Source organism: Apteryx mantelli, chromosome 10, assembly GCF_036417845.1.
Source record: "Apteryx mantelli isolate bAptMan1 chromosome 10, bAptMan1.hap1, whole genome shotgun sequence".
NCBI lineage: Eukaryota > Metazoa > Chordata > Aves > Apterygiformes > Apterygidae > Apteryx > Apteryx mantelli.
This window is the reverse complement of record NC_089987.1, coordinates 3,064,850-3,091,133: the sequence shown is the minus strand read 5'-3', so window position 1 is coordinate 3,091,133 and position 26,284 is coordinate 3,064,850. Positions and strand designations below refer to the sequence as shown.

General features: G+C 49.0%; 2 protein-coding genes and 1 non-coding gene across 4 annotated transcripts in view; 1 reads left to right on the top strand and 2 right to left on the bottom strand.

Annotated features, from left to right (window-relative positions):
• FBXO31 (F-box protein 31) overlaps nt 1-5,442 on the bottom strand; it is a 30,421-nt gene extending 24,979 nt beyond the window's left edge. For both annotated transcript variants that reach the window (XM_067302389.1, XM_067302390.1), the window contains exon 1: nt 5,058-5,442. In XM_067302389.1, the coding sequence (XP_067158490.1) occupies nt 5,058-5,442 (385 nt within the window). The remainder of the gene's footprint in view (nt 1-5,057) is intronic.
• A 1,065-nt stretch (nt 5,443-6,507) lies between these two features.
• On the bottom strand, nt 6,508-6,580 carry TRNAM-CAU (transfer RNA methionine (anticodon CAU)). The gene has a single exon. It is a non-coding gene; the product is annotated as a tRNA-Met (tRNA).
• An 8,698-nt stretch (nt 6,581-15,278) lies between these two features.
• MAP1LC3B (microtubule associated protein 1 light chain 3 beta) lies at nt 15,279-25,627 on the top strand. Its single transcript, XM_067302388.1, has 4 exons — nt 15,279-15,421; nt 18,038-18,093; nt 20,628-20,734; nt 23,695-25,627. Exons 1-4 carry the CDS (start codon nt 15,382-15,384, stop codon nt 23,867-23,869), a joined length of 378 nt encoding a protein of 125 aa, XP_067158489.1. The 5' UTR covers nt 15,279-15,381; the 3' UTR covers nt 23,870-25,627.
• The last annotated feature ends 657 nt before the right edge of the window (nt 25,628-26,284 follow it).

Below are 26,284 nucleotides of genomic sequence, written 5' to 3'. Positions count from 1 at the left end.
TAGCATCTCTGGAATACTAGGTGGACAAATCTGGAACCAGTTTATTGTTTCCAAAAGCTGAACTATCAGATTAAAATACGCCAAATACTTTCCCAAACATTTCTCCCAGGGGAAGGCTTGTAGCTACCACTGAGATATTCCGCAGCTGCAAATGAGAAGCTGAGCAAAAGGAGATACAATCTGCAGCAAATGAAAGCATCAGGGGAAACCCTAAAGCAAGAGATCAGCAATTTCAGATCTACAACTTAAACAGATCTAAGCAAGAGCAATACCCCTTGCAGGAAGCCTACAGCTAGTGAGCACCTGCTGCTGGCAGCAAGAAACAGCAAACCACTGGCTTTTAGACAGCAATCCTTAACAAGGAACACGGTCAGAGATGAAGAAAAGCCCACCAGGGTTCACCAAAGAAACACACCGTACAGTGCTTTAACCTCACACAACGGGAGATGAAAGTCTTGCGACTTATTAAAACCACCTTTGCATTTAATAGAGTGCAGCACTACAAAAAAATGTTCCTGTTGTGGGAGCAGCTGTACATCAAAGTCCTGCATGGACTCTCTACTGTCTTGCAAAGAGCTGAACTCTGTGCAGCAATCCCCCCACTGAGGACATAAATCAGTTTTCCCACTCCCCTCCCTAGGAGCCTCTTTCTATAAAACTTATTGAAGTTAGTACCTTTAACACCTGGGCTGACACTGTTCAGCAGGCTCAAAAGCTATTGGGGATTGTTTTTACAAACAAAAGCCTTTTCATCCAAGTTCTAGATCTAGTTATTCTGAATTACTGGTCTGCTTTCAGGTGTCCTGCTGCATTTGTGCTATTTTATTTTAAGATAGAAGTGTTTACCATTTAAAATGGACCATCAGGTATTAATCAAGGTAAGTCAGGCTATCAGCAGGGGTAAAACATGCTTCAGTTCTGCGCCCACTGCAGAGATCAGCAATCTCCTATTTATAGCATAATGTGAAAGTAACTGCAATCCTGCTCTTGCCAAAGCAGCAATTCAGAGACGCTGTTTACCCCAAACAGTTGCAATGATAAAAGGACAACAGCCCAAACACTCCTGCTGCCGGTGTTGCACAACTACCTCTGGTTAATCCCAGCACTCTCCCAGTTCAGAATCACTAGCCAAAGCCACTCCTTCACTTCCAGGAGGACAAACCCTCTGCACACTTGCACTAATCACAAAAACATTTTCAAAACTGTTATAAAACGGAGTTGCCCTACAACAGTGCAAGAGCAAGATGCCACTGCTCGCCTGACTGAGCGCCCCAGCTGACCCGGGCAACAGCTGGGCTTTCACTTACATTCAGCCCTGCTGCCACCCAAGGCGAAGGTAGACGACAGTTAACACTGAGCACTGCAACAGTCAGCAGCTCTCAAAGAACTGTTTTGTTTAATTTTAGGACGATCTTTTTTTCCCCCCATCTCTTTACCATTGTGCATTCCTGGGACCACTAATACTTTTGCACATGCAACTGAAAATGGCCTGAAGTCAAAGTTTACCAGTTACTTCTTCACAGAGCACTGCTCTGCGACATAATCAGTAGGCTTCAGAGTGAATAAGCTGTCAGTACAAGGAGGAATATGCTAGGAGATGCACATATGCTCTTGCTCTGTTTCTAGGATCTGCAGCTTCACAAAAAGACATATTACTATGTCACGCTTAACCTCAGACAGAAACAAACATACATTTAAAGACCATCCTCATTTAGGAAGTGGCTTGTCTTTGAAAAAAGGTTGTAAGTAGTTAAGTTTTATCTTTGACTATCACGTAGTCATCCATGCACTGCTATATGGAGATACTGTACAAGACATTCTAAATTTTATTTGTGTGCGTATTTACATACTAACACCTGAAGTCCGTATATGCGCCCAGGGAGTTGCACTGATCACAGTCGCACACATGCAGCATATGCCTTTGAACACATTCATTAGCTCAGCACATGTAACAGCATTACTGAAGCATATCTAGCGAAATTCTTTGCAAAATAGCCCATAAAATGGTGACCAAGTTTATACTCACAAAACACAGAAATTGGAAGTTACGGTACCACCATAAGGGTAATTACCTATACAGTGTCTGCAGACAATATAAAGCACTATGAACAGTGTAAGGAAAAATCCAAACTGAGAACAGCTTGGAGAACCATAACTGGTTAAAAGGTTGCAGTAACAGTTTTGTAAAAGCAGTAAGTTTTTCAGCTAAGAACCTGACCCTTATCTGCTCAGAACATCTGGCTTGCCATGTCTTTGGTACCACAATTACCTCGCTCAATCAAACCAGCGGTCCACCTAGCTCAACGCACTCCCTTTGACAGTGGTGGAAACGGATACATCACAGAAAACATTAAAAAAAAAGTTAGAAAAGAGCATAAGAATTTGTTTTTAAACACCTCTCACCTACTAGCTAGTTAAGGGCTTTGAGAAAGGAGTCTTGTCATAATACTCTTCAATCCTGTCCAACTTAGCTTTAACCATAAAAAGTCCAGTGTTTCTTTTAACTTCAGCTAAGCTTCTAGACACTGATTCATCTACTGCTAAGAAAATCCAGGGAGCAGCTGTGATTTTAATAAACAAATGTATTTCACCATCAGGCTCCTTTTTGCAAACAAACAAGTGTATATTAAAAAATATATATATTCATACACAAACATTTTGCCAGGATCAAAACCTATCAAAATAACTAACATACCATTGGTCAAGTTCTGCAAACCATTCATGAAACATAAGAACTCTACTTATGTCAGACAAAACAGACATAAGAACAAATGCTATTTTATTAGCCTGTCTCCAAAAAACAATGTTAAGTTATTGGGACAACAGGATCATCTCGTGCTGAGCTAAGGGATAAGAACGCTCTGGTACACATTTCCTGGGTACAGCCTTTGTACTGTCCAAGGGTTCTTGGATAGTGCTGACAAGGCCTGAATTCACTCCTGCAAGGTTTAACGCATTTGAACACATCCCATTGCCTATGGCACAGAGCCACTCTAACATACCTCAGCTCTTCATCCTGATGCCCTCACTGGTATTAACAACAGAAAACAAACAACAACAAAAAGATACACATGACTTCATGAGCTGGCAGCAGATGCACCTGGCAAGACCATACTGTGATGAGAGGCGATGAACACAGCAAGACAGGACTTAGAGGGTGGGACAGCCGCTGCATTGATAAACAGGACAGAGAGCCATGAAGTAAAGGATGAGGAGCAGAGAGTAAGAATCGCAGCCGAAGAGAGCAGGCCCACAGCAATGCAGACTCGAGGCGTTACTGAAGAAATGCCTCCAGGCTTGGCGTTACCGCAGCACAGCATTCTTGCAAGACACGCTCCCCAGGAAATGCAGGAGCCCCTGGGACCCCGGCACCGTTTTCCCGAGATGGGACAGGCACGGTGCCCAGGTGCACCCACAGGCACAGACGATCCATCCCAGGCCTGGCCTGCCCACGTCCACCCATGGACTGGACCCCAGCTCCTTGCTCCCCGTTTACATACCCTGCTCCGCAGGCAGCAGCCCCCAGCTGCACCCCCAAGGACTGCTTTCTCCCCCCATGCAGCCCTGCCCTGCAACACACCTTCAGGACTGATCCTTCCCTGTGCCCACTGCCCCAAATACCCCAGCCTCAGCATTCACTCCCCAACTCCACTATCCGCCCCCCAAGGATATCCTACACCAGGGGCTGCTCCCCCCACATCTCTCCCCTCCAGCTGTCACCCCGGGAACCCCCCACGCTTGATGCACTCACTTTCCATCCCCTTTCCGCCAAGCACCACCAGGAAGGACGCCTGTCCCAGGGGACGCGGGATCTACCCTCTCCGCCACTGTCCATGCAGGGAGCCGCTGCACCTTGGCACCCTTCCCAGGGACCCCAGCAATGCACTGCCTATCATCCCCCCTTCCCACAGCCACCCTGGCCATCCTCTGCCCCAGGGGACCTTCCCAGCCCCACAGCAGGCCACCGGCGCACCAGCATTCACCTCCTCCTCCTCCCTGCCTCCTCACAGCTGCCTCAGAAACCCCCTGCCTTGGGGGTCCCCCAGCCTGTACCACCACAGCCCAGCTGCTCTCCCTGCGCCCCTTGGGGTTCCCCCTCCCGCACCCACCACGTCTCCTTGCACCCTCAGCATCCACCTCTGCCCCCTCCTCCTTGCTCCCCCCAGGGACACCCCTCTCCCTGCAGCCCACCAGACCAGACCAGACCAGACCTCTACCCTGCACCCCCAGTTCCTCCCCCAGACACCAACCCTCCAAAACGTGCACCCCCAGCTCCACTCCCTGCATCCCTCATGATCCCACACCCTGCACCCTCCCTAGGCCCCCTCTGCTTTCTGAACCCCTCAGGGGCCTCCTGCAATCTCCAGGACCCCATCCCTGAACACCCACCCCCCATCACCTCTTTGCACTCTCCGAGATTTCTTGCACGCCCCAGCCCCATCTCCTCCCTGCACCCCCAGCACCCCACCTTGCACCCCCTGGGCCCCATCTCCACCCTGCACCCCCAGCACCCCACCTTGCACCCCCCAGCCCCATCTCCTCCCTGCACCCCCAGCACCCCACCTTGCACCCCCCAGCCCCATCTCCTCCCTGCACCCCCAGCACCCCACCTTGCATCCTCCAGGCCCTATCTCCACCCTGAATCCCCAGCACCCCACCTTGCACTCCCGGAGCCCTATCTCCACCCTGCACCCCCAGCACCCCACCTTGCACCCCCTGGGCCCCATCTCCACCCTGCACCCCCAGCACCCCACCTTGCACTCCCCAGCCCCATCTCCTCCCTGCACCCCCAGCACCCCACCTTGCACCCTCCAGGCCCTATCTCCACCCTGAATCCCCAGCACCCCACCTTGCACCCCCTGGGCCCCATCTCCTCGCTGCACCCCCAGCACCCCACCTTTGCACTCCCGGGTCCCTATCTCCTCCCTGCACCCCCAGCACCCCACCTTGCACCCCCTGGGCCCCATCTCCTCCCTGCACCCCTCCGCACCCCCGGGGCCCCATCTCCTCGCTGCCCCCCCGGCCCCCTCCTCCGCCGGGCCCCGGGCGGGCGGTACCTTCGCGGCAGCGCCGCCGCCAGATGGTGTCGGTGCGGAGGATGCGGCGGAAGGTGGTGCAGACCCGCGCCAGGCTGGGCAGGTCGGTGCCGGGCAGGGAGCCGAAGATCTGCACCAGGAGCTCGGGGGGCAGCTCCAGGAGGGAGAGCGGGGCCCGCGCGGCCGGGCCGGCCTCGGCGGGGGGCGGCGCGGGCCGCCCGCCCTCGATGCGCTCCTCGTCCTCGTCCTCCTCTCCCGCGCCGCCGCCGCCGCCCGCCTCCTCGGGGTCGGTGTCGGTGTCGGGCTCGCTGTCGGCGGCGCCGCCGCGCCGCTGCTCCCGCGCCGCCCCGCGCCGCCGGCACCCGCGCGCCGGCCCCACGCCGCACAGCCGCGCGCACACCGCCATGGCCGCCGCAGCCGCTCTGGGCGGCGGGGCGGGGCGCGGCGGCGCGCGCGGCGGCCCCCGGGCCCGCCCCCCTCCGCGCCGCGCCGCCAATCATCGCCGCCGCCGCCTCGCCACGCCCCCGCGGCCAACGGACTTTCCGCGGCCGTTGGACGCCAACGGTCAGCGGGAGGCCACGCCCCCCCGGCGCGCGGCGGGAGGGGGAGGGCGGAGCGGGGAGCGGGGAGCCTCGGGACCGGCCCGCTCCGCGCCCCCGCTGCCGCCCCGGGGTTGCCCCGGGCCCGCCGGGCCGCGCTGGCGCTCTGCGTCCGCTCGCAGCCTACGGGGCAGGCCGAAGTCGCCCTGCGGGCAGGGGGAAGGGGAGACGCCGGTTTCGGTGGGCTGGCGACGGCACCTGGGCGCGGACTAGCCAAGTCTGCAGCCTTCTAGAGCTGCCTCCCGCTGGGAAATGCGTCCAGGCAGGATGCAGTTCCCGGGGGAGAAGCTCCCAGCACGGTGCAGTATCGGTGCGATTCAACAGCAAAAGGACCCTTCTCCTCCCAGCACCGAGAGCACGAAGACCCTCGCTCGCTCCTGAAAGCGGCGCGGTGGGGTAGCTGACACCCTGCCCGTCTCCCCCGACCTGGCCCGTGCCCTCCATCCTAGGTAGCACGTGCTGCTCCTGCCGCTCTCTGCCCCGGAGCTGGGCAATGGGAAGCTCTGTGCTTCGCGCCTCTTAGTCCTGCAAGTGCCCCCGCTGGTAAACAAACGCGTGGAGAGGCCTTTCTGGGTGAGGTATCCCTGTCTCTCTGGGCAGCGACGCTGAGCTGCGCTTCCTGTTTCCGCAGCCTGATCATTCTACCTGGCTTTTGGAAAAGCCGGTCACGACGTGCACTGCAGCCATTCAGCATCGCTGCCGTGGTCATTTAGGACCACCGTCCTCCTGGACCTAGTCTTGCCGCCCTTCCTGCTGAAATGCACAAAAAAAAAAAAGAAAGAAAAAAAAAGAGTTGCTTCTGCGAAACCCTGCGTGCTCTTCCCTCGCCAGGTGCGCGGAAGTGGGGAGGTGAAAAATGAGGAAACCACGGCTGCCCCGTGTGAGGATCGAACTCACGACCTTCAGATTATGAGACTGACGCGCTACCTACTGCGCTAACGAGGCTCCTCGATACGGTTTTCTGCGCGCAGTGTCCTTGTCCCCGGCGCCGCCGGGCCGTTTCGGCAGAGCTCCTGCCCGCGGGAGCTTCTGGGTCCCCCCGGCTTCCCCGAGCACATACCCAGGGCTCGCACCCACCGCTACAGCCACCTTTGGAGCGCTGCGAGAGAGACCTTGCTTTTTGCAAATGCCTCCTTTTCCCATGCTTTGCTGCAAGAGGGACCTTTTTTTTTTGCAAATGGCTCCTTTTTCTCCCATGCTTTGCTGCGAGAGAGACCTTGTTTTTTTTGCAAATGGCTCCTTTTCCCATGCTGTTCTGGGAGAGAGCTGCATTCCTGAAAGAGTCCTTTGGGGTTCCTGACATTTGCATCCAGCTCTGCTGGCCAGAAACACTGTGAGGGCAGCATTGACAACATGTTTGCAAGGAAATGAAATTGTTTCCACATAATTACAAAAAATTAAAGCAAACCTTGTTTGCCTCTGTGCTTTGAGGAGTCACTGTTCGACTGTGATTTCTGCAATGAAACGAACTCTGTGCGATTCTGGAAGTGCTCGTCATAAGAGGTGCCCTGCGATGCCAGCAGAAGTGCTGCCCTGAATTGTAATTGTCAGGACTCGCCCTCAGCTAGGGTCTCAAGGCAGCAGTCACCATGACAATCAGGCTACAAATACATAATTTGGAAGAAGACATGAAAGCAGACATTTAATTGATGCAGAAAGTCCCCAAACCTTGCCCACAAGAATCACTGTGGAGAGACTGTTTGCCTGCACAATGAACAACTGGCAGAAAAGGAAGGAGGAAAAAGCCTTCAGACATCAGTCCCTCACAACAGACAAGGAGAGATGTTTGGACTGTCCTGGGCATCCTGAGGATTTTGCTGAGGGTCCAGCAGGCAGCTCTCATTGTCACCGGGACTGATTTCCAAGGATCTGGCTGATTGTGCATTCGAGACTGTCAGATCATGGATAGTTACATGGTTGGCGATCATGGATGGATCATCCAGGCTACAAAGCTGTGGTATCAACAAAACTGCTATAACCACAGCATGAGTAAATGCACAGCTTCTAGCAGTCTAAGCCAGCGCATTCCTCATCTAACGCAACCCACGTGCAAAATGAGGCTGTCATTTTTAATAGCATGGCTAATCTTTTTGGGCTTCAGTGGCGGACGAGTTTAGTGCCCACAATTTTGATTAAATTAAGAAAAGCTGCTCCAAGCATCTGAAACAAGGCACGTGGGCAATGAGTCACCTAAAACAAACATCGACTGTTTGGAAATACGTCTGTGGCTGTTTTCCACCTGTATTGAATCACATGAATTTTCCCATGTGTTATATTACATTCAGCCAGCTACTCAAAGACAAACTTTCTGGCACAGATCTAGAAGGCCTTGTCATGTTTGTTTGTTTTGGAGCTGATGGATTCATGGAAAGGACAGCGGAAGTACTGATGGCAAGGATTTACGTGTGAGTGAAACAAAAGATGTCCTTGGTGACATTGCCTCAAGCAGAAACTCAGTCTCTAGCACATATGTATTTCCTCACTGCTTTTCCCTTCTTTGGTTCTTCTGGTTTTACTTGGACTTTTCTTTCTCCTTTTCCCCTGAATTCCTGCTGTGTCTTCAACCCTCTCTCCCTTTCCCTCACCTACCTGGCCCGTATAACCTTATCCCATATCCTTGGCCTGAGGGTGCTGAACCACAGAGCCTCCTCCATCCTGCAGTTCCTGGGCCATCTGACTTTCCCCTCTGGTCCACTGACCCCCTTTCCAGGCCAAGTCAGCAGAAGGCAGGATGGCCCATCATAAATCCATGCCAGTTCCTGCAGGTCTCCATCGCCCCGTGCCCATTTCCTCCAGATCAGAAGGAGGAAGGGGAAATGACTGGCTGGCTGAAAGGCAGTGCCCATCTCCAGGATGACTGATGTTATCGGGCAGGGAGAGAAGCCCAGCCAAGTCAGAGGCAATGCGACAAGCCCTGCAGGGCTGGAGCCGGCCAGCCAGGCTCCCTGGCGATACGCTATGCGAATACAAAGTGCTCTTGATGCTAAGAGTGAATGCACTTCCCCTTCCTGAGGAGCGGAGTCAGGAAGGCTGATCCTAGTGTCTCATCACACCAGAGAGAAGGAACAGTCATTGTCACCACCTCGACTCTGAACCGGACAAAAAAAGTTTCCAGTGATATTCTTGCGGAGCATCACACAACAGCTACAAGCAGAGAGCTTGGAGGCTGGGCACAGTGAAGGTCCTCGGGACCCATAAGATGGAGGGTTAATACAGAATGCAGTGTTTTACGATTGAATATAACTTCTAAACTTCATCATTTACCAGCCTGTCATAAAACTGATACTTTTTCTTCTATGTTACTGTATCCATTATCCAAATCTACCAGCCTTATCTGTGACAATAGGGAAAACAGTGAAAGTGCACTATTGTCATCTCATGTCCTCTGTGGCACTACCAAATGTCTGAACACCCTTCTTTGTAAACATTACCAGACTAATAGCCCTCAGCTCTCCAGTACTGCTGTTTCAGGCAGGCAGCCTGCAGCTATTACCATAGGACTCTTGAAAAAAGGATGTACTGAAAGGGGAAACTCATTGTTCCATTTCTCTCCAGCAATTAAGGAGCTGATGTAGCTCTTGCTATAGTCAATTAAAGTCCTTACACTCACTGTAAAGGGCTTTGGATTGGTCCCAAATTTAGTGTCCTCATTTTCTCTAATCCTGGAAGTGTTTATGCCTTCCCAGCTTCTGAGCAGGGATGTGCCAGTTGATGGCATATCCAGCCAATTATAACCTGAAGAGCTAGGAGAGAATTTTTTATTTTCCACTTGGTAAGACGGAGAGAAAAGTATGGCAAGACAGGCCGAGACAGATGAACAAACCCTCTTTGCAAGCCCTGTTTTCCCCACAGAGTATTTGCAGCATGTTTTCTTGGCATGAGCCTGCAGTGGGATTTCTGCTTTGCAATAAGCATCCTTGCGGCAGACCTCTTAGAAGTGGAAATATTTTAGTGGAAAGACCAAAGAATTTTGTTTTGGTTTTGTGATGTACATATTTTCATCCCAGATGTACTTTAGCTGCAATTGTAAGCTGGGAAACAGCTGATTTTAGTATTTCCCACCTTCTTCCTTTCTGTCTGGGCTCTGATCTCATCAGATTTTGCAGGATAAACTGATCAGTGGACAGATGGGGCTCTTCAAGGAAGATCCAGAGCACTGCAGAAAATGCTGATGATGACTCAGGAAGTGTTTTGCATCCTTCTGCTTTAGAGCTGAACTCAGTGTCTTCTCTTTAGAAAAGAGGATATGGTCTTTCTTCAATGTACCGTCCTTGTAATGAGGTATTAGCCAATCTAATGATCAGCCGTGGCCATGACTGCTTGGGGTCGCCGAAGACTTTATGGCACTTTCACAAGAAGCAGTTGTTGTTCTTTCTGCCTTGGCCATGGTCCAGCCTGAGCAATTTCATTGTGCCCGGCACCTCTGGCAGCTCAGTTCTCAGAAGCATTATCGGGGCCTGGCCGGATCACGGGACAGGCAGTCAGGTGTTCGAGATGTTATTACTGGGTCGGCTGCTGAGCAATGGTTGTGCAATCGCAGGCAGCTCACTGAACCTCTGTGTGCCTCAGTTTCTCACTACGTAAATAAAGAGGCTGTTTACTGAAGCTGCAGGCTACGTAATACTCAGCTAACATTTCAAAATGTTTAGAGATCCTTTAATTCTAGGACTATTAAAAATCAGTGGAAGGTTTTGTTGCATGCTATATTATTCCACCATTCCCCTGCTACGCCTCTTCCATTCACACTGCGGTTACTGCTTGCCAAGAGATTATGGATACTTTTGAGTGAAAGGTGGTACGTAAACATAAATTATTGCTGCTTACACCAACTGATTTACTGTGTTTCCTTGTGAAACCAACAACTTCCATTTAAAAATTGATACTGAAGCCAAGAAATGTTTGCTGGAACAGCAGTAGCAGCAGCAACTGAAGTCAGGGTTATGGTAGGTAGCAATGATGTCTTGTGCAATACTTCTTTTAGGGGAGCACAGGAAGTTTTTTAGCCCAGTGTTGTAAGAAAATGATGTTTCTATGATCACATTGTGTGCGTGTTTGGATTTACCCTTCAAAAAAGCATTTGACCAATGATCTCAAAGGTGTTCAATTCCAACAAGTCTTGTGAAATAGGTGGCCACATAGAGGAGAGAGAAACTTTTAGTATTCCTGCTAACAGATAGGCTCATCTGTTGTTAGACCTCCGAGAAAACCTGCTCAGGGGAAACGTTCTGCAAAGTGGCTTCATTAGTTTCACTTTTCTCAAATTATGCTTTTATATCCCCACAAAAATAAAGATATTTTGTCTTTCTCATAATTTCTTGGTAAAGTTCTCCTACAGCAAAACGTGACTTCCACAAAGAAATTTGAAGTTTAGGATTTTCTTCATAGGATAGTCTTAAGACAATTTTAAGATTAAAACCTCTTAACACAGTTATTTTGAATAATTGCAAGAATTCACTACAATCCTATTCTGCCCGAAAAAACTCTTATGATAGGTGGGTAATGATTGTACACTGTATTCAAAAAATCAAAGCCCACACTGATCTTTAGCTGAGCTAGATCGATAAAAACAATGAGAAAATAATTGAAGGAAGGTATTCTGATTCAGGTGAGAATGCAAGTTACTCTCAGTACAGTATCCTTCACTTTAATTTTATGGTTTTTTTTTCTCTCCATGTAGTGAATTTAATACTGGTGACAGCTGCTGAGCTAACAGCCCTGGACACTAAAGTGCTGCTTTCCAGAAAGAGTGTAGCATTGCAGAGGGACAGCTTGGCCTATACACTGTACAAAGCCTTTTCAGTAATTTTTACCAGAGAAATGGGAGGATGTCTTGTAATTTTGATTGTGATGTATATTCACTTTGTTGTGAGGCAGCTAATGTGAAAACTCATTTCTTTCTGGGGTTAGGGGTAAATGGGAGTTTTTCCCCAGGAAAATGCCCATAAATACCAGCTGGGGGTTGAAGAGAGAGTCACCATTCACACTGGCTTTTTAACAAAAGTACCTTCTGGAGGACGTAAGAGTTGGCAAAGCCTGGCTTTTTTCTTCAGACATAAGAATTAGTATAGCCTGCTGGCTAGGGCGCAGACATAAGGATCAGAGCTGAAATCCAGTCCTAGCTCAGGCTTTGACCTGCTTTGTAACTTTGCGCAAATCCCTTCTTTTGCTTTATGAGAAAATAAGCCTGAGAGGTATTGCAAGAGATTATTTACTCCATCCTCCTTCCCAGGATAAGATCAATTCTCCCTAAACTGTTCAAAACAGATGTTTGACTAATTTATTTTTTAAAATGTCCAGTGGTGAATATTCCACTGCTTTCCTAGACAATTTGTTTCAGTGCTCAGATATTCTTACCATTAACCCAACCTCTAACCTGTATTTCCTCTTCCAAGATGTAAGCTCATTATTTCTTGTCCTAGACTCAGTGCATGCAGAGAAGAGCTAATTCCCTCCTGCTTTGCAGCAACCTTCTGCATATTTGAAGACTACATAATGTCTCCTTTCAGTTACGTCATCTCTTCTTCAGACTGAATGCTTTCTAAAGTGTTTTAAGACCTTTATAGTAAAAATGCTTGATGAGTTTGTTTTTTAAAGGGCTCTGTTCAAGTGCAAGCACCAAATTTGAAGCAACTGCATTTCAAAAGCAGTATTTTCTCACTAGCAACGTGGAACTGTGTTTGGGCAGAGCTGGTCCCAAAGGCTATGTCCATGCTGTCATTCCAACTGTGCCTAACACCTTTCTCAAATCCAGACTTGCTGACTGTCTGTGCTGTCGACACGTAGGCATAGGCTAAAGCTAAGATGAAGAGGGAAAGGTCAAGTGAGTCTCAGTGAGGATCTACGTTTTCCTTCTCACAGTCTCTGCAGATTATTCATGAGCTGAACATGTGATAGCCCAGCCTGTCAGCGGATACTCTGATTGTGGCTCTTCCTAAGCACCATATGGATGCTTTCAGTCTGAGCTGCAGCTCTGCTAACAGTTGGTAGCATGGATGAAAACCGCATGACACATAGTGCTCGGTATTGTTAGGCCGACCATTGGGACTCACCTGCACATGCTGACAACAACGCTAAGTGGTTTCATCAGTGCTTGTCCTCCTGTCTGCAGTCACAGAGAGTATGGCAATCCCTCAGGTATAAAAATTCTGAGAGCGTGGTGGGATCTCCTCAGGTCAGAGAATGCTTTTGAAAAGGCAGTAATTGAAATAAGAAAGAATTAAATTCTGTTGAAACAGAAGGTTGGGGTGACCAGAATGTCTGAAAATCAGCTACTAGATACTAGCACTGGAACTAACTGGTGTCCGCCATGAGCTGCTGTTGAAAGCTGTCTCTTTAATAGAGGCCTCCTTCTTCAGTTAGTGGGCAGAGAAATCAAGCATAAAAGTATAGAAAATAATAAAACATTTAATTAATTTAAGTTTCAAATGCATCAGACCTCCTGTGATAGCCTATTATGTCTCACCTGCTGTCTCTGGACATTGATGTGATGGATAGAGCATTCATAGATCTCAGGGCTGTTTTTTCCCCTGGTTAGTCACATCTTTAATGACCTCATCCTATAATTATATGGCTACCGGAAATGTTTGACCCTGAATCATAAAATTATGTAATGAACCCTCATTCCATAGTGTGAACATGGCATCACTGTAACTTTAATGTACTGTTCCATCCCAAAACTGGTTAGAATTCAGATCTCCTCCCTGTATTCTCATTTTGCTAAGAACACTGCCACTTGCAACTCTCTGTATCTTCAGCAGCAGCAGCGGAAGCTGAATTGTATAGTTGGATTGTATAGTACCACTGCTGCAAAAGCCTTCCTATATTTCAAAACCTACTGCCTAGAACATACATGAGAAAAGCAGAAAGGAAGGCAGGTGCATTTGTCTGTCTAAAGTCAACAGCTTGTGTCAGAAAGCTGCTAAAGGAAGAAACAGTTGGACATTTTTAATTGAGTGACAATATCTGCTGTATGAATACAAGTAAACTTGGCTGGCAACTAAAATTGTTTGCAATCTAATCAACTCTTGACAAATTCCATGTGATTAGGTGGCGGGCTTTAAAGTAAAGTGAATTTTAGATCACCTGTCTGGCTCTAAAATTTTATTCATCGAATGTAAACTTTGCAACAGGTTCCTCATCCTCATGTTTGTGTGTGCTGAGGGCATATTGAAGGTAAATAAATCATGGAACTTGCACCTCCCCATTGAGGCCCAATGGCTCAAGAGAACATGTTTTGGGTTGCAGATGGAGGAAGAGGACCTGGTGACAAGAGACATGGAAAAAGCTGGGGTACTTAATGTGTTCTTCACCTTGTTTTTTACTGGTAAGACTTGCCAGTCAAATCCCAGGCCGCTGAGATGAGTGGGAAAGTCTGGAGCGGGGAGGACTTACCCTTGGTAGAGGAAGATCAGATTAGGGAGGATTTAAACAGACTGGACAGACACAAGTCCCTGGGACCTGACAGGAGGCACCCACGAGGGCTGAGGGAGCCGGCCAATGTCACTGCGAGGCCACTCACAATTATTTCCGAGCAGTCATGACAATCAGAGGAGGTTTGTGAGCACTAGGAGAAAGCAAATGTCAGCAGCTGTCACTCCTATTTTCAAAAAGGGCAAGAAGGAGGATCCAGGGAACTACATGCCAGTGAGTCTCACCTTGATCCCAGGGAAGGTGATGGAGCAAATCTTCCTGGAGGTCATTTCCAAACATGTGAAGGACAAGAAGGTGATTGGAAATAGTCAGCATGGTTTTACAAAGGGGAAATCACGTCTGACCGACCTGATAGCCTTCTATGATGAGATGGCTGCCTTGGTGGACAAGGGGAGAGTAGTGGATGCTGTTGTTGAGCAATGGCAGGGCACTCTGAGAAGACCATGGCCGCCGTGTCGCTGCGGGGACACTGGCGGGGCGCTCTGAGAAGACCATGGCCCCCGTGTCGCTGGGGGACGCTGGCGGGGAGCTCTGAGGAGACCATGGCCCCCATGTTGCTGGGGGACACTGGCAAGGTGCTCTGAGGGGACTGTGGCCCCCGTGTCACTGGGGGACACTGGCGGGGCGCTCTGAGGAGACCATGACCCCCGTGTCACTGGGGGACACTGGCAAGGTGCTCTGAGGAGACCATGGCCCCCGTGTCGCTGGGGAGACACTGGCAAGGTGCTCTGAGGAGACTGTGGCCCCCGTGTCACTGGGGGACACTGGCAAGGTGCTCTGAGGAGACCATGGCCCCCGTGTCGCTGGGGGGACACTGGCAAGGTGCTCTGAGGAGACCGTGGCCCCCGTGTCGCTGGGGAGACACTGGCGGGGCGCTCCGAGGCGGCCGGGCCCCGCTGCCATGGCACAGCAGCTCTGAGGAGATCATGGCCGTGTGTCGCTCGGCACTCTGCGGCGGCCATGGCCAGTGTGTCACGGCGGGAAGCAGACAGGGAGCGGCGCACCGGGGACGCCGCGCCGCGCTGCCGTTGCCGCCCGGCTCATGGCGGCCACGACCCGCGTGTGACTGGGGTGGGCGTCGGGGGAGGCGGCAGCGCCGCCCCGCCACACTCAAGATGTCGGCGGGGCCGCGGCGCGCCCGCCCCGCCCCGCGCCGCCCCGCCATGACGCGCGGCGTCAGCTGACGGCGGAGCGTCGCTGCTGGTGGCGGCGGCGGGGGGCGGGCGCCGACACTCGGAGTTGGCCGCCGCCGCCGCGCAGAGCCGCCGCCGGGCCCGGGCCGAGCCGAGCCGAGCCGAGCCGCCGCCGCCGCCGCCATGCCGTCGGAGAAGAGCTTCAAGCAGCGCCGCACCTTCGGTGAGGCCCCGCCGCCGCCGCCAGGGGCGCGTCCCGCCGCGGAGGAAGGGGGCTGACAGGGGCCGGGCGCCTCCTCCGCGGGCCGCGGCGGGCCGAGTCTGTCCGGGCGGGCGGGGGCGGCCGCGCCGGTGCCGCGGGGACGGTTAACCCGGCCGGGGCGCGGCGCCCCCGGAGCTTGGCGCCGGGCCGGGTGTCCGCGGGGTGTCGGGGGCAGCGCGGCGCCGGGGGGGGGAGGCGGCCGGTGCGGGGCGGGGGGGGGCGTCTGCATCATCCGTTACCGACTGCGAAGCTCCCGGGAGCATCTCGCGGCGCCGTGTGCCGGGGCGAGGCCCGCCGCCCCCCTGGAGCCCCCGCTCGGCCCCCGGCTCCTGAGGAAGAACCGGGCCCGCGATGGGCCGTCCCCATCCCCATCCCCATCCCCATCCCCTGCTCCAGGGGTCACAGGCGACCCCGGCGCATACTCCTGCTTCGTTATTCGGAGCCGGCCGGGCATCCAAAAGAGCTGTGTAATGATGGCTGGGGAAATGAGATGAGTTCCCCTTCTGGAAAGAGCGGCCTCGGCTGCGCGGTGCCAACACCTCTTCCCCGGCCGAGGGTGGAACCCAAGAAACGCAGGCGCTCGGATGTCTGCTCGTGCGTGTCGCTGCGGTGGGCCGGCACGCTCCCAGGGCAACCCGGGCTGGCGGCTTGACCTATTTCCACTCGAAGTATAAAATCCCCTACGTAAGGTGCAGTTGATGGGAGTAATCGATGCGGCTTTTCTTCTCTCTCCGTCTTTGGGTTGGAGTCAAGCTGCTTAAGACAGTTTCCCATCCTCCCCACCCCAGCCTTTGCTCTTTTGCTAAACGCGAGCAGTTCTCTGCATCGAGGCTGACAGAGTTTTGATCTGATGAAGCCGGTGTTTAAGCTGGCCCTTTTCTTGGAGTCTTCCAAAACTGTTGTTGACCCATCTCCTCCTGTCAGCAGCCTCTGTTGCAGGTATTAAGTTCAGCTAGGATGGCAGCCAAGCAGTTGCCACTGCAACTAATGTCGTCAGCAAACAGTGTTTATCTGTGACTGACTGAAGCCTGATTTTGAGCATGCCATAAACAATAATCTCAATGATTTGTCTAGCTCCTGTTTAATGTCCCTCATACTTCAGGGACTATGTTGTGCTGAACAACACTGTCACATACAAACCTGTTTCAGTTGAAAAGTTAGTAAAACCTCTCTGTGTCTGCTGAGTTGACAGTTGGTCTCATTCACTCCCTGTATCTCTTGTGTTTCTGGTTAGCTTAATATTAAAAGTATTTTAATTAACTAGTATCTCTGCCCTTGAAGTGTTAATTCTAGTCTGCGGAGAGTGTGGCTTGTGCTGTAAGATCTGAAACCCCGAGCTTAAAGTAGGATTGCGCTCCTGCCTCGAAGTCATCTTGCTGCACAGGGCCTTGAGCAACAGGAAATGTGGGGGGATGATTCTGATGCCTTTTAAGACTCTTAGTCTTGCAGGCTGTTGAAGGTTTTACATGCTCGTGGCCTTAGTTTTGCTTGATTCATGTCCAGCCTAAATCCGTGACTCACGTGAGTTGCATTTCCTTACCTGCCTCACAAAAGGTGCAGAGATGTATTTGATGCACGCGAGCTCCATATGGACTAATGGACAGTGAGTAATGTTGTTGCTGAATGACAGGACAGGTAATGTGACCTGCGCATTAGCATACAAATAATGAGTTTGGCCAACGGTGCTGATCTAAGGTCTTCCTCTCCCCTGAGCAGCACCTCTCCCTATGGTAGGTGTTTGTTCCAGCTGTGCTGCAACACTAAATCATCTCTCTGAAAGGTGTTTATAGATGGAGATGACCTGGAAAGCCCCAACCTGCTGAAAGGAACTGGAGAGATTAAATTTGGGTTCATTGAATCCAAAAGCAGATGTGGTATAAGCAGATGCAACTGACTCTAGAAGCAACTCTGTTTACTTTGGGTCTGACTTGTGCTTCAGCCTAGTTTATAATATCTGTACTATTAATATTTATGTCTGAGATGAACTTTTTCCTGAAAACTGGCACAGATAACAGTGAAATATCTAGGTATACAAAAACCTACCAACAGTTCTTGAAACAATGTGTGCAGCATAATCAGAATAGAAAACTGTAATTCTGTAATACTAGAACGAACAGTGTAAGCTGATACTGCCTGGCTTCAGCTAGTCTTGGGTCTCAAATAATTGTTGACAACTTCCTCTTCTGGGATCTAGTAGAAATAGGACAGGATATTTAGTCATTAACTTGGATAGTGTAATTTGATCCCATAAATTTATGATGTCTGTTTTAGTTGGCAGAAAATGAGGTGTGGGGGGGAGGTCCATCTCCTTTAACACATTTTAGGGAGTCACAGGCAATGTGCATACACTACTTGTCATCTTGGGTCAAAGAACGGAGTATCACCAGTCAAAGGAGAGTTTGCTTTTGCCGATTTTGTCCCCTTAGAAAACTGCTTTGCCTGAATTTGCTTTTGTGGCTTTCATTACTTAATTTCTCCACCAGTGAATAGAGGTACTGCAAGTTAATAACAGCCTTAAATGTTAGTATTTGAGCAGCCTTTTTTTTTTTTTTTTTTTTTTTTTTTAATCTCTTGCAGAGCAAAGAGTGGAAGATGTACGACTGATTCGAGATCAACATCCAACTAAAATACCAGTAAGTCTGGTTCTTGTCTCCTCAGTTTCAGGTCTCATGTTCTTTTTGCTGGTAAGAAGCTTGTAAAAGAGCTGACCTGGTGAGTCCGAATTAAAATGTGTCCCGTCAGGGTCATTAAGCCTGGACTTCAGAAACATTCTGAAATCAATAGCCAACTGTCAGTGCGATAGAGCAAGGTGCTAGCTGGTGACTAGAGGAAATGGAGTTTCCTGCGTATTGAAGTTACATGCTGTAATTTCAAAGAAAGCCACACCCAGACTGAGCTCTGAGATTCTCCTGAGTGTTCAGCTCTTCTCATCCTAAAAGTGGACATATTTTTCTTCCTTGAAAGACAAGGCTGCAGGGGATAACCAGGAAGAGTACACAGTAATTTAGAGTCAGATGTAGCTTTCATACAAGATCCATGCTGAGAAAGACAGACACGCTTGCTTTCCAAGAAACGGATCTTTGCTTGGAGGTTGCTAGGACTTGTGCTGGGCCACCCCAAAGAGGTGGCCCATAATTGGGAGCAGAGATCATCCCTCACCTTGTCAGTCTTCTTTCACGGGACAGCCCCAAACCACTTGCCTAAACCTTAGTTTTGTTTTATGGCATCCTAGAGATTACAAATGCGAAATAAAGCATCCTAGGAAGGAAAAGGAAGGGATCGTGATATATTGCTAATGTGGTTCATAATTAGTGCGCTGTCACGTGGCAGCTGTCACCACAGTAAGCAGTAAATGCAACTGTCCCTATGGCCATTTGGTGGAATAGGGAAGGTCTCGGGAGATCTTGAGAGGCAGAAAGGTGAACTCAGTCAGAAGCCTCAGCTTTCAGCTCTCGATGAGAGCTGATGATCTTTGTGAGTGGAAACTTTTCTATAGATACACAAACTACTTGCAAACTGTCTGAAGTTCTAGTGTAGGTTTATTAACAGAAACAGTTGCTGCCTCCACTTAAAATGGAAACTGAAAAGTTTTCAGCTACCCTCTAGGTTTAAGCTACTTCATCTCAAATGGCAGCAGCAGCAGCTTGGCCAGTAACTATGCTGCTGGGCATGGGAACAGTAATAGTTTATAGCAGGGATTTTCTGTCTTTTCCGGACTCTGCAGTTTTCCCAAAAGGCCCTTTCCTGACAAATCTGTTTCCTGGCAATAGATTGCTTTTTCTTTCACCTTTCACAGATTGCTTAGAAGTAGTCCCCAAGCTCTGTGACCACAGATTGAAAGCGATTGATTTACAGCAAAGCTCTCATTTTAAGTCAGCCACAGAGTTAGCTTTCATTTTAAGTCAGCCCTGGAGATGCTACTAGTAAAACTGTAGAGGTCCCTAAGCAACTTGCTGAAGATGCAATGATGCAAACTTGCAACCACGGCGTAGCCTGCTGGGATCCTTGCGGCCGTGCTGTGCTTGCCAGTCCATGTTCTAGCCAGTGTCACTACCTCATTATTATCATTAGCAGCTCTCAATGATGAGTTAAGAGGACAATGTCACACTAGATGGCATATCCCAACTGTACTGTCACTGTCCTTCATTTTGCTGTTGGAAATATTATCCTTTGTTTATGGTCTACCTCTTAAAAATAGGGGATTTTTTTTCCCCAGAATTAGTCAGCATTTATTTAAAATGGTTTAAAGAAGTCTTTCCTTGATATAATTAAACTGCCCTGTTATCTCTTCACCTGTGCAACTTTTGAATATCAACACAGTCAGACCCCGTGAGCATGGAAATGATCCAAGTCCCTTCCAAGCAAATGGTGTCACATAGTTACTGTGGATTTAAAAACAACAAAACCCACATGGCTGCAGAAACAGAGATCATGAATTCTGAGATCTTTTCTTAAAAGCAGAAACTATATACAGTTGCTGGGCAGGGTGCTACTTACATTGGCAAATCTACAATTTCCTCATGAATTAAGTAGTTACTACATAATAATCTTGACAGAATTACTGGTTCCTATAGGGGCTTGCTATCTTGAGATTAAGGAGGAGGAAATTCTTCCTTTGAGGCTTTACACCCTTAAAAAGTAGCTTTCTCTAATACGCTGGAGAAACTAGGGAAGGCTGACATAATAGCGGTAATCTGGAGCCGTGGCTCTTAGGAAGAGATGGCCAGGAGAAACTGGAGGGATTCTAGTGAGAGCTGCTCGAGGTTGCAGACCTCGCTAGCAGCCCAAGCATCCTAGTCAGCCACTGTGCTGTTTCCTAGGGAAGCGTGCTTTATCTTTTCTTGGGTTTCCTTGTTGCTGGGCAGTTCAGTGCCAGACTAAATGATTCCAGCAATATGACAGTTCTAAAACTGTACTGAAGCTGTGAATGAGTGTGTTGCTGAATTCCTGTTTCTTCCCCCTTCATGCAGGGAGTCTTACAAACAGAACGAGAGGGGCAGGTGAAGATAACTGTTCCATTTTAAATTTGAGATGGTGCTTTCACAAATGAAGTAAAATGGAGTTTAGCATAAATGCTTCCACATTTCTGCATTTAAAATATGTGGGGGGGGGGTGAGGGGACCATGGCACTTCTGCCTCTCATCTTATGCTTTTTGTTTCTTTTCAGGTGATTATTGAAAGGTACAAGGGGGAGAAACAGCTTCCAGTTCTGGATAAGACTAAGTTCCTGGTTCCAGATCATGTCAACATGAGTGAGCTAATCAAAATTATCAGGTAGTATGCTGTGATTTCAGTATATGCTGCATCAAAGTAATGAATCTTTGTTAATTCCATAGCTGCTGTATAATTTTGGGAACTCTTTAAATGGAAAACTCATTTAACTAGTGCGTGGTATCACTAGGATAAGTTCATGATAGGGTGCAGTTCCTTGGGCTTTGTTGGCACAGCCCTGGTGTTGAAGTGGGTTTACTTGTATAAAGAGCCTTCTGCTGATGCACATAACAGCTGTTTCCATATGAGAAAGGAGTAGGGATATAAATAGCTTTGAAACAAAACAACTACATTTTCATGTAGTAGGTATAATTATTATGGTGTTGTGTCTGACCAACGTAGGATCTAACTTGAGCTTCGGAGAGATTCAAAACCCTGTACAGCAAACGAAAAGATAGAATCGGTTACCTGCAGCTACTCTTGTAGGAGATGGAGGTGAACAGTAGCCTCCAGTTTTCTGTGTATGCACTAGCAGCCTGTAACTAAAGCAGGTACCGCCAACTCCTTAGCCATGTCTGAAAAGAACTGAGCTGTTAGTTTATTTTCCAAAGAAATAATGTATTTCCAGGAATGTAGGGGGGAATTTGGGGCTGTAAATCCAAGCTAACATGGGTGCTTCTGGCCGAGGGCCCCGGTGGTCTCTGTCTGGCAGTTTTAGGATGCCTTCTTGGTGTTCTGCCTGGGAGTTCCCCTCTGGAGTGCCTGCCTCTCCCCACCCCCTGGGGGGGGAGTTTGGGCTCGTAGCCAGAGCTGCAAGCTGTTGCTTAGGGTTAATATTGGCATCCTTTGATCATGAAATGAGGTTACCCTAAATGACAGTGTTGAGGCCTGAAAAACACATGTTCAAACCAGTGTCTTCCTTGTCCCAGCTGTTTGCACAGACTGTGGCTTGGGTAGTGCTCCACTCCTGTGCTTGGGGTTTGCTTACAAGGAAAGGCAATGGAGAACTAACCCTGAAGGGGAAGCTGTGTGGTCTGAAATTGTGGTCAGAAATTCTGCTGGAAGTGGCTTTCTCCTGGCTTCATGTCAAAGGCAGTATTCGATTAGTAAGAGTTCTCAAGTGGTAAACTTGGAAGTCAAAAGCAAACCGGAGTTTGCTTTTCATTGGTCACGGTGTACCAAGGAGCTGGTTCTTGGAGGGCCCAGGCTGTAAAAAATGAGAACTCTCTGACTTATCTAAACAAATCCCAGCTCTTACATGAGTAAGAAAGTGAGATAGAGTGCTAGAAGCAGGAACCAGATTGCTTGAGTCTTCCAGAATTTCTAAGGAACATTAAAGCCCTTGGGCAAAAAGGTTGAACAGCAAATTGAAAGATTTTTCCCTCACCTTTTTTCCTTCGGCTTTGCAGTTAATAGGCAACTTGGTATGAGCTGGACTTGGTTCTCGGGCAGCTCCTCTTGTTTATGGTGAAGCCTGCATGCAGCGAGGCCTGTCCTTCCAAGCCCTCAGAGAGCTGCTGCTGTCTCTCAGCCTGCTGTCTGGAGTGATTAGAGCTTGGTTTTGGAATAGTCTTTTCCTGGGCTGTGGCTGGCGAGCTCAAGAAATGCTTGTTTCCAGCTGCTGCAGCCCCTCAGCAGAGTGTGGAATTGGCAGGGAAGCTCTTCTAGTCTGCTGGGTTTTCTTTCTTCTGCCCTGCCTGTCTCCCTCCTCCCCAAATTAGGCAGGGAAATATTCCATACCTCAAATGAAGCAGGCTCGGTCGTGACCACTGTTCCAGAACGGGAGCAGAAGGGCAGCACACAAACACCCTGTCTCCCTTATGTTGTTCTGTGCTCATTGCCTTCATTTGGAGCATATCAGCAAAAACAAGCATGTGCTTTTCCTGCTTTATTCGGTGGGCTTGTGGGTTGTTTCACATCATTAGTGTTTTCATAAGACTTTGGCCTTTCCTCTGTGTCGTAAAAGGACTAGCTTGTGCTGCACAAGTTAGTCTGTTCAGGGAAGGATGAAGCGAGGAGCTCTACGCGTCTGGCTCAGCCCATGTCAAAATGCTTGTGTTACGATAAATCAGTCCTCATTTTGTAACATGCCTGGGATTCGCTGCCCTGCAACCCTTGGATCTGGGGGTCTGAACCCACAGTGCGCTCACAGACAGCACCCTCTGCTCTTGCACCTGCACATAGCTGAATTTCCGTTGTTTACTTGGCTTGCGAAGTAAGTGAGCTCCTACCTGCAAACCCAATTTGCAGTAGGAAGTTTAGCAGAAGTATATGTTTCCCCCAGATCAAAGCAAACGATCCAAGGAAAACACCCAACAGACGTTTACTCTGACCTGCAGTTTGTAAAGTCCGGCGCTCTTGGCTGTTCCCACGATGCTCCTCCCGCGAGGGAGGAGGGAAGGGGGCAAGACACTCCAAAGGTTAAATGTGGGCTGTTACAGAGCTGGTGACAAAGTGAGTTTAAAAGGTCCAGGGCCTCAGAGTGGAAGCTCTGCCAGTTCTCCCTCCCCCTGAGTTCACATGGATATCCCAAGGTCAGTCTGGGTTTAAATTTCACTTGATTCCAGTGAGATGCCATCTAGCTAAGTTGCAAGCCACAGGTCCTTTAGGCCTTGCATGTTTTGCTAGTAATACAGGGATAATCCCAGTGCCCCAGCATCATCCTGGCCGGCAATACCTTTTTCTTTTCACTTCAGTTTAATGCCCCTCTGGAGTTTAGCCTGTTTTGTTCCAGTGTAATAGGGGCTTCTGTCAGCGGAGTAGGTGCATTTGACTGGAGTAATTGGTAAGATTTAGTAGATTGCACTGGGGAAATGGCAAACTGAATATGGTCTTGGAGTGGGAACCAAATGCTTTTTCTAGTGGCAGGGCTGCTTTGGTGAGGACATCTTACAGCTTTTAGTGGTGGAGGACTTTGTTTTGCCTCCTGTCAACAAGCCTCTGTTAAAGCCATGTGGAAATGCGTTGTCCTCACTGTGAAACTCCTTCCTCCCTCCCTCCCTTCCCCAACCTTCCTCCAACAGGCGACGCCTGCAGCTGAACTCCAACCAGGCGTTCTTCCTGCTGGTGAACGGACACAGCATGGTGAGCGTTTCCACGCCCATATCCGAGGTGTACGAGAGTGAAAAGGACGAGGATGGATTCCTGTACATGGTGTACGCCTCTCAGGAGACTTTCGGAGTGCAATCTTCTGTCTAAGATGCGACTGGCTTCTAGCCTAGGATTTTGGTTTACCCTTGGCCATCACCCCCATCCTTCCCCACGCACACCCCAGGGAAAAGAAACGGATGTCACCTATGCTCTCAGTACCTTAGCATAGTCTTGCTTTAGCAGGTGTCTCATCTTACCTTGCCTTGTTTGTGAATATTAAACAGTACAGACGAGCACCTCCAGCTTTGAAAACCTGCTGTAATATTCCACACAGGCACATTTACATTTCTGGACTCGATGAATGGAACCCAGTTGTGCATGTGTCGATTGCAAATAAAGGGACACTCAATTGACTTTAACAGGCAAACAGGCACCGGTGAGGAGCTCAAGTGTTTCATGTGACAGTTTTCTGGAAAAGCTCCCTATGATTCCTTAAAGCTTTTTTGTTCGTTTTTTGGGTTTTTTTTATGGGAAGGCTTCTAGTGAGAGCCAATACGTTTAACGTTCCAAAGTGGAGATTTGTCTGCTGCAGTTCGGTGAGATTTGTCAGTCCTGCAGTGAGTTAAGGCAAGCACTTGGGGTGAGATGGGGGAGTACAACTCCTTTTGTTTTCCTGACTTTTTTTTTGTTGGTACCGCTAACTTAGAAATGGTGCCAGTTTCTGAAATACTCATACCAAACACCACAGCTTTATTGTAGTTTTAGGATGTTAACTGTAAAATACACACCTGGACAGGTAATGTTCAAATAAACTCCAGTCTGTTAAGAATTTCCAATGCCTGCGTGTTCAGTGAAACACCGTTCTTCATACAGGCTCGCTTCCGAAAGACCATCCCTCCTGGCCCAAAGGTTTGTTGTTCTCTTGCCCAGCAGAGAATTTGCTGGGAGAAGGTAGTCAAGGAAACTACTGCCAGTGCACAAGGCTGTCGTGATAGATGCAGCCAGTTGCAAAGCAGGCTAGTGCAATTTGAGAAAGGAGCAGTGCCCGCAAGGTTCATGATCTTTGCAATGCCACCTGTTCTCAGTTTCTGCCCCATCTGTTCAGCGGTGCAGCTGCATCCAAGCCCTCCAGTGTGAGCTGGTGAACTTTGTTTTACACACCTTCATGCTGAACGTTGGATTCAAACATGCTATTGGAAATAAGAATCCAAACTGCCTAACTAGTCTGTCATGTTTTGCATGTCATCACCAATGGGGTCAGGGAGAACTGCTTTTAAAAGCAGCCCACGTCCGGGAGTTGCTGTTGAGATTCGATGAACAAATGACTATTCCATCACTGAAGTTTCCTGCCACTTGCATGGGGTTTGAAAAATCTTGGTGTTACTACTGTGCTGCGTAGGGAGGCAACCTGTGCAGAGGAAAGGTATCTAGTGGGATATGTGTTTTTCCTCTCGAGTTGTTGTAAAGTGAAGTGTAGCAGGATGAGATTACTCTTGTATATTATGTGTCTGTGAACTAACTACATCTGTTACTGGAAGCTAACTTACTATAATGGGGGAAAAAGAAGCAATACTACTGCGTCTTGGCACTCTAGCTCAATAAGGTGTACAATTTGTACCTATTTACACCTCTTTGCATGCATCTTGTTCACAATGCTTACTTCAAATTTTTTAATGTTGTGTTTTTACTTCAATGTAAACTTTTAAATGCAGCTTGTCCTATGTTTAGTTTTGTGTAAGAAATTGTTTAACTCATAACTGACAACCATACTTGTAATTACGACGTGATTGACTGATATTCCTGTACAAATGTTGCTTTTTTAAAATTAATACAGTGCTGATATGGATGGATTACATCCCAACTTAATTATGGCTTGTGTGGTTATTTACAGACAGCTTTCTTAGACCTCCCTGTGCTGTTCTCTACAAATGTTTAACTCCACCTGTTTCAAAGCACACAAGGCAGTGAACTAGGTCCTGCTGACAAAGATTAGGCACTTGTGCTGAAACCTTTAATACTGATTAGCAGTATTAGCACTAGATGGGAGTTTTCACTATCTGGAAGGAGGAATTACAGGTGTAATGGCCCTCTAAAGCAGTTCTAATCTCTAGATGGATGTTACTCCCTTTAATGAAAGGACTGGGAGCTGCCTGTGCACTGACATGTTCTGATACCCTGTATTATCTGTTTCTGTTCCTACTGTACCAACGTCATCCCAGCGGCAGACTTCTAATGCGCTTCCTTTCAAGAGCTGGACTTTGTGCTCATCAGGAATTGACTGCAGGTCACTGGAGACAAGGTTTAAGAACAGGAGTTAGCAATTCCTGGTGCTTACTCGGAATTGTATCTCCCTTTGCTGTCAGTGCCAATGTCCTTCTTAGGGATGGACTAGCCAGAGCCCTGAGGCTCAGCTGCAGTGTTCCAGCAGAACGGAGCACAAAGCTTCCCTGCTCATCCCGATCCCTACTGATCCCTACACCCTCTCCTTCCCTGTAACATCAGGCAGACTGCTGGGCCTTGGTG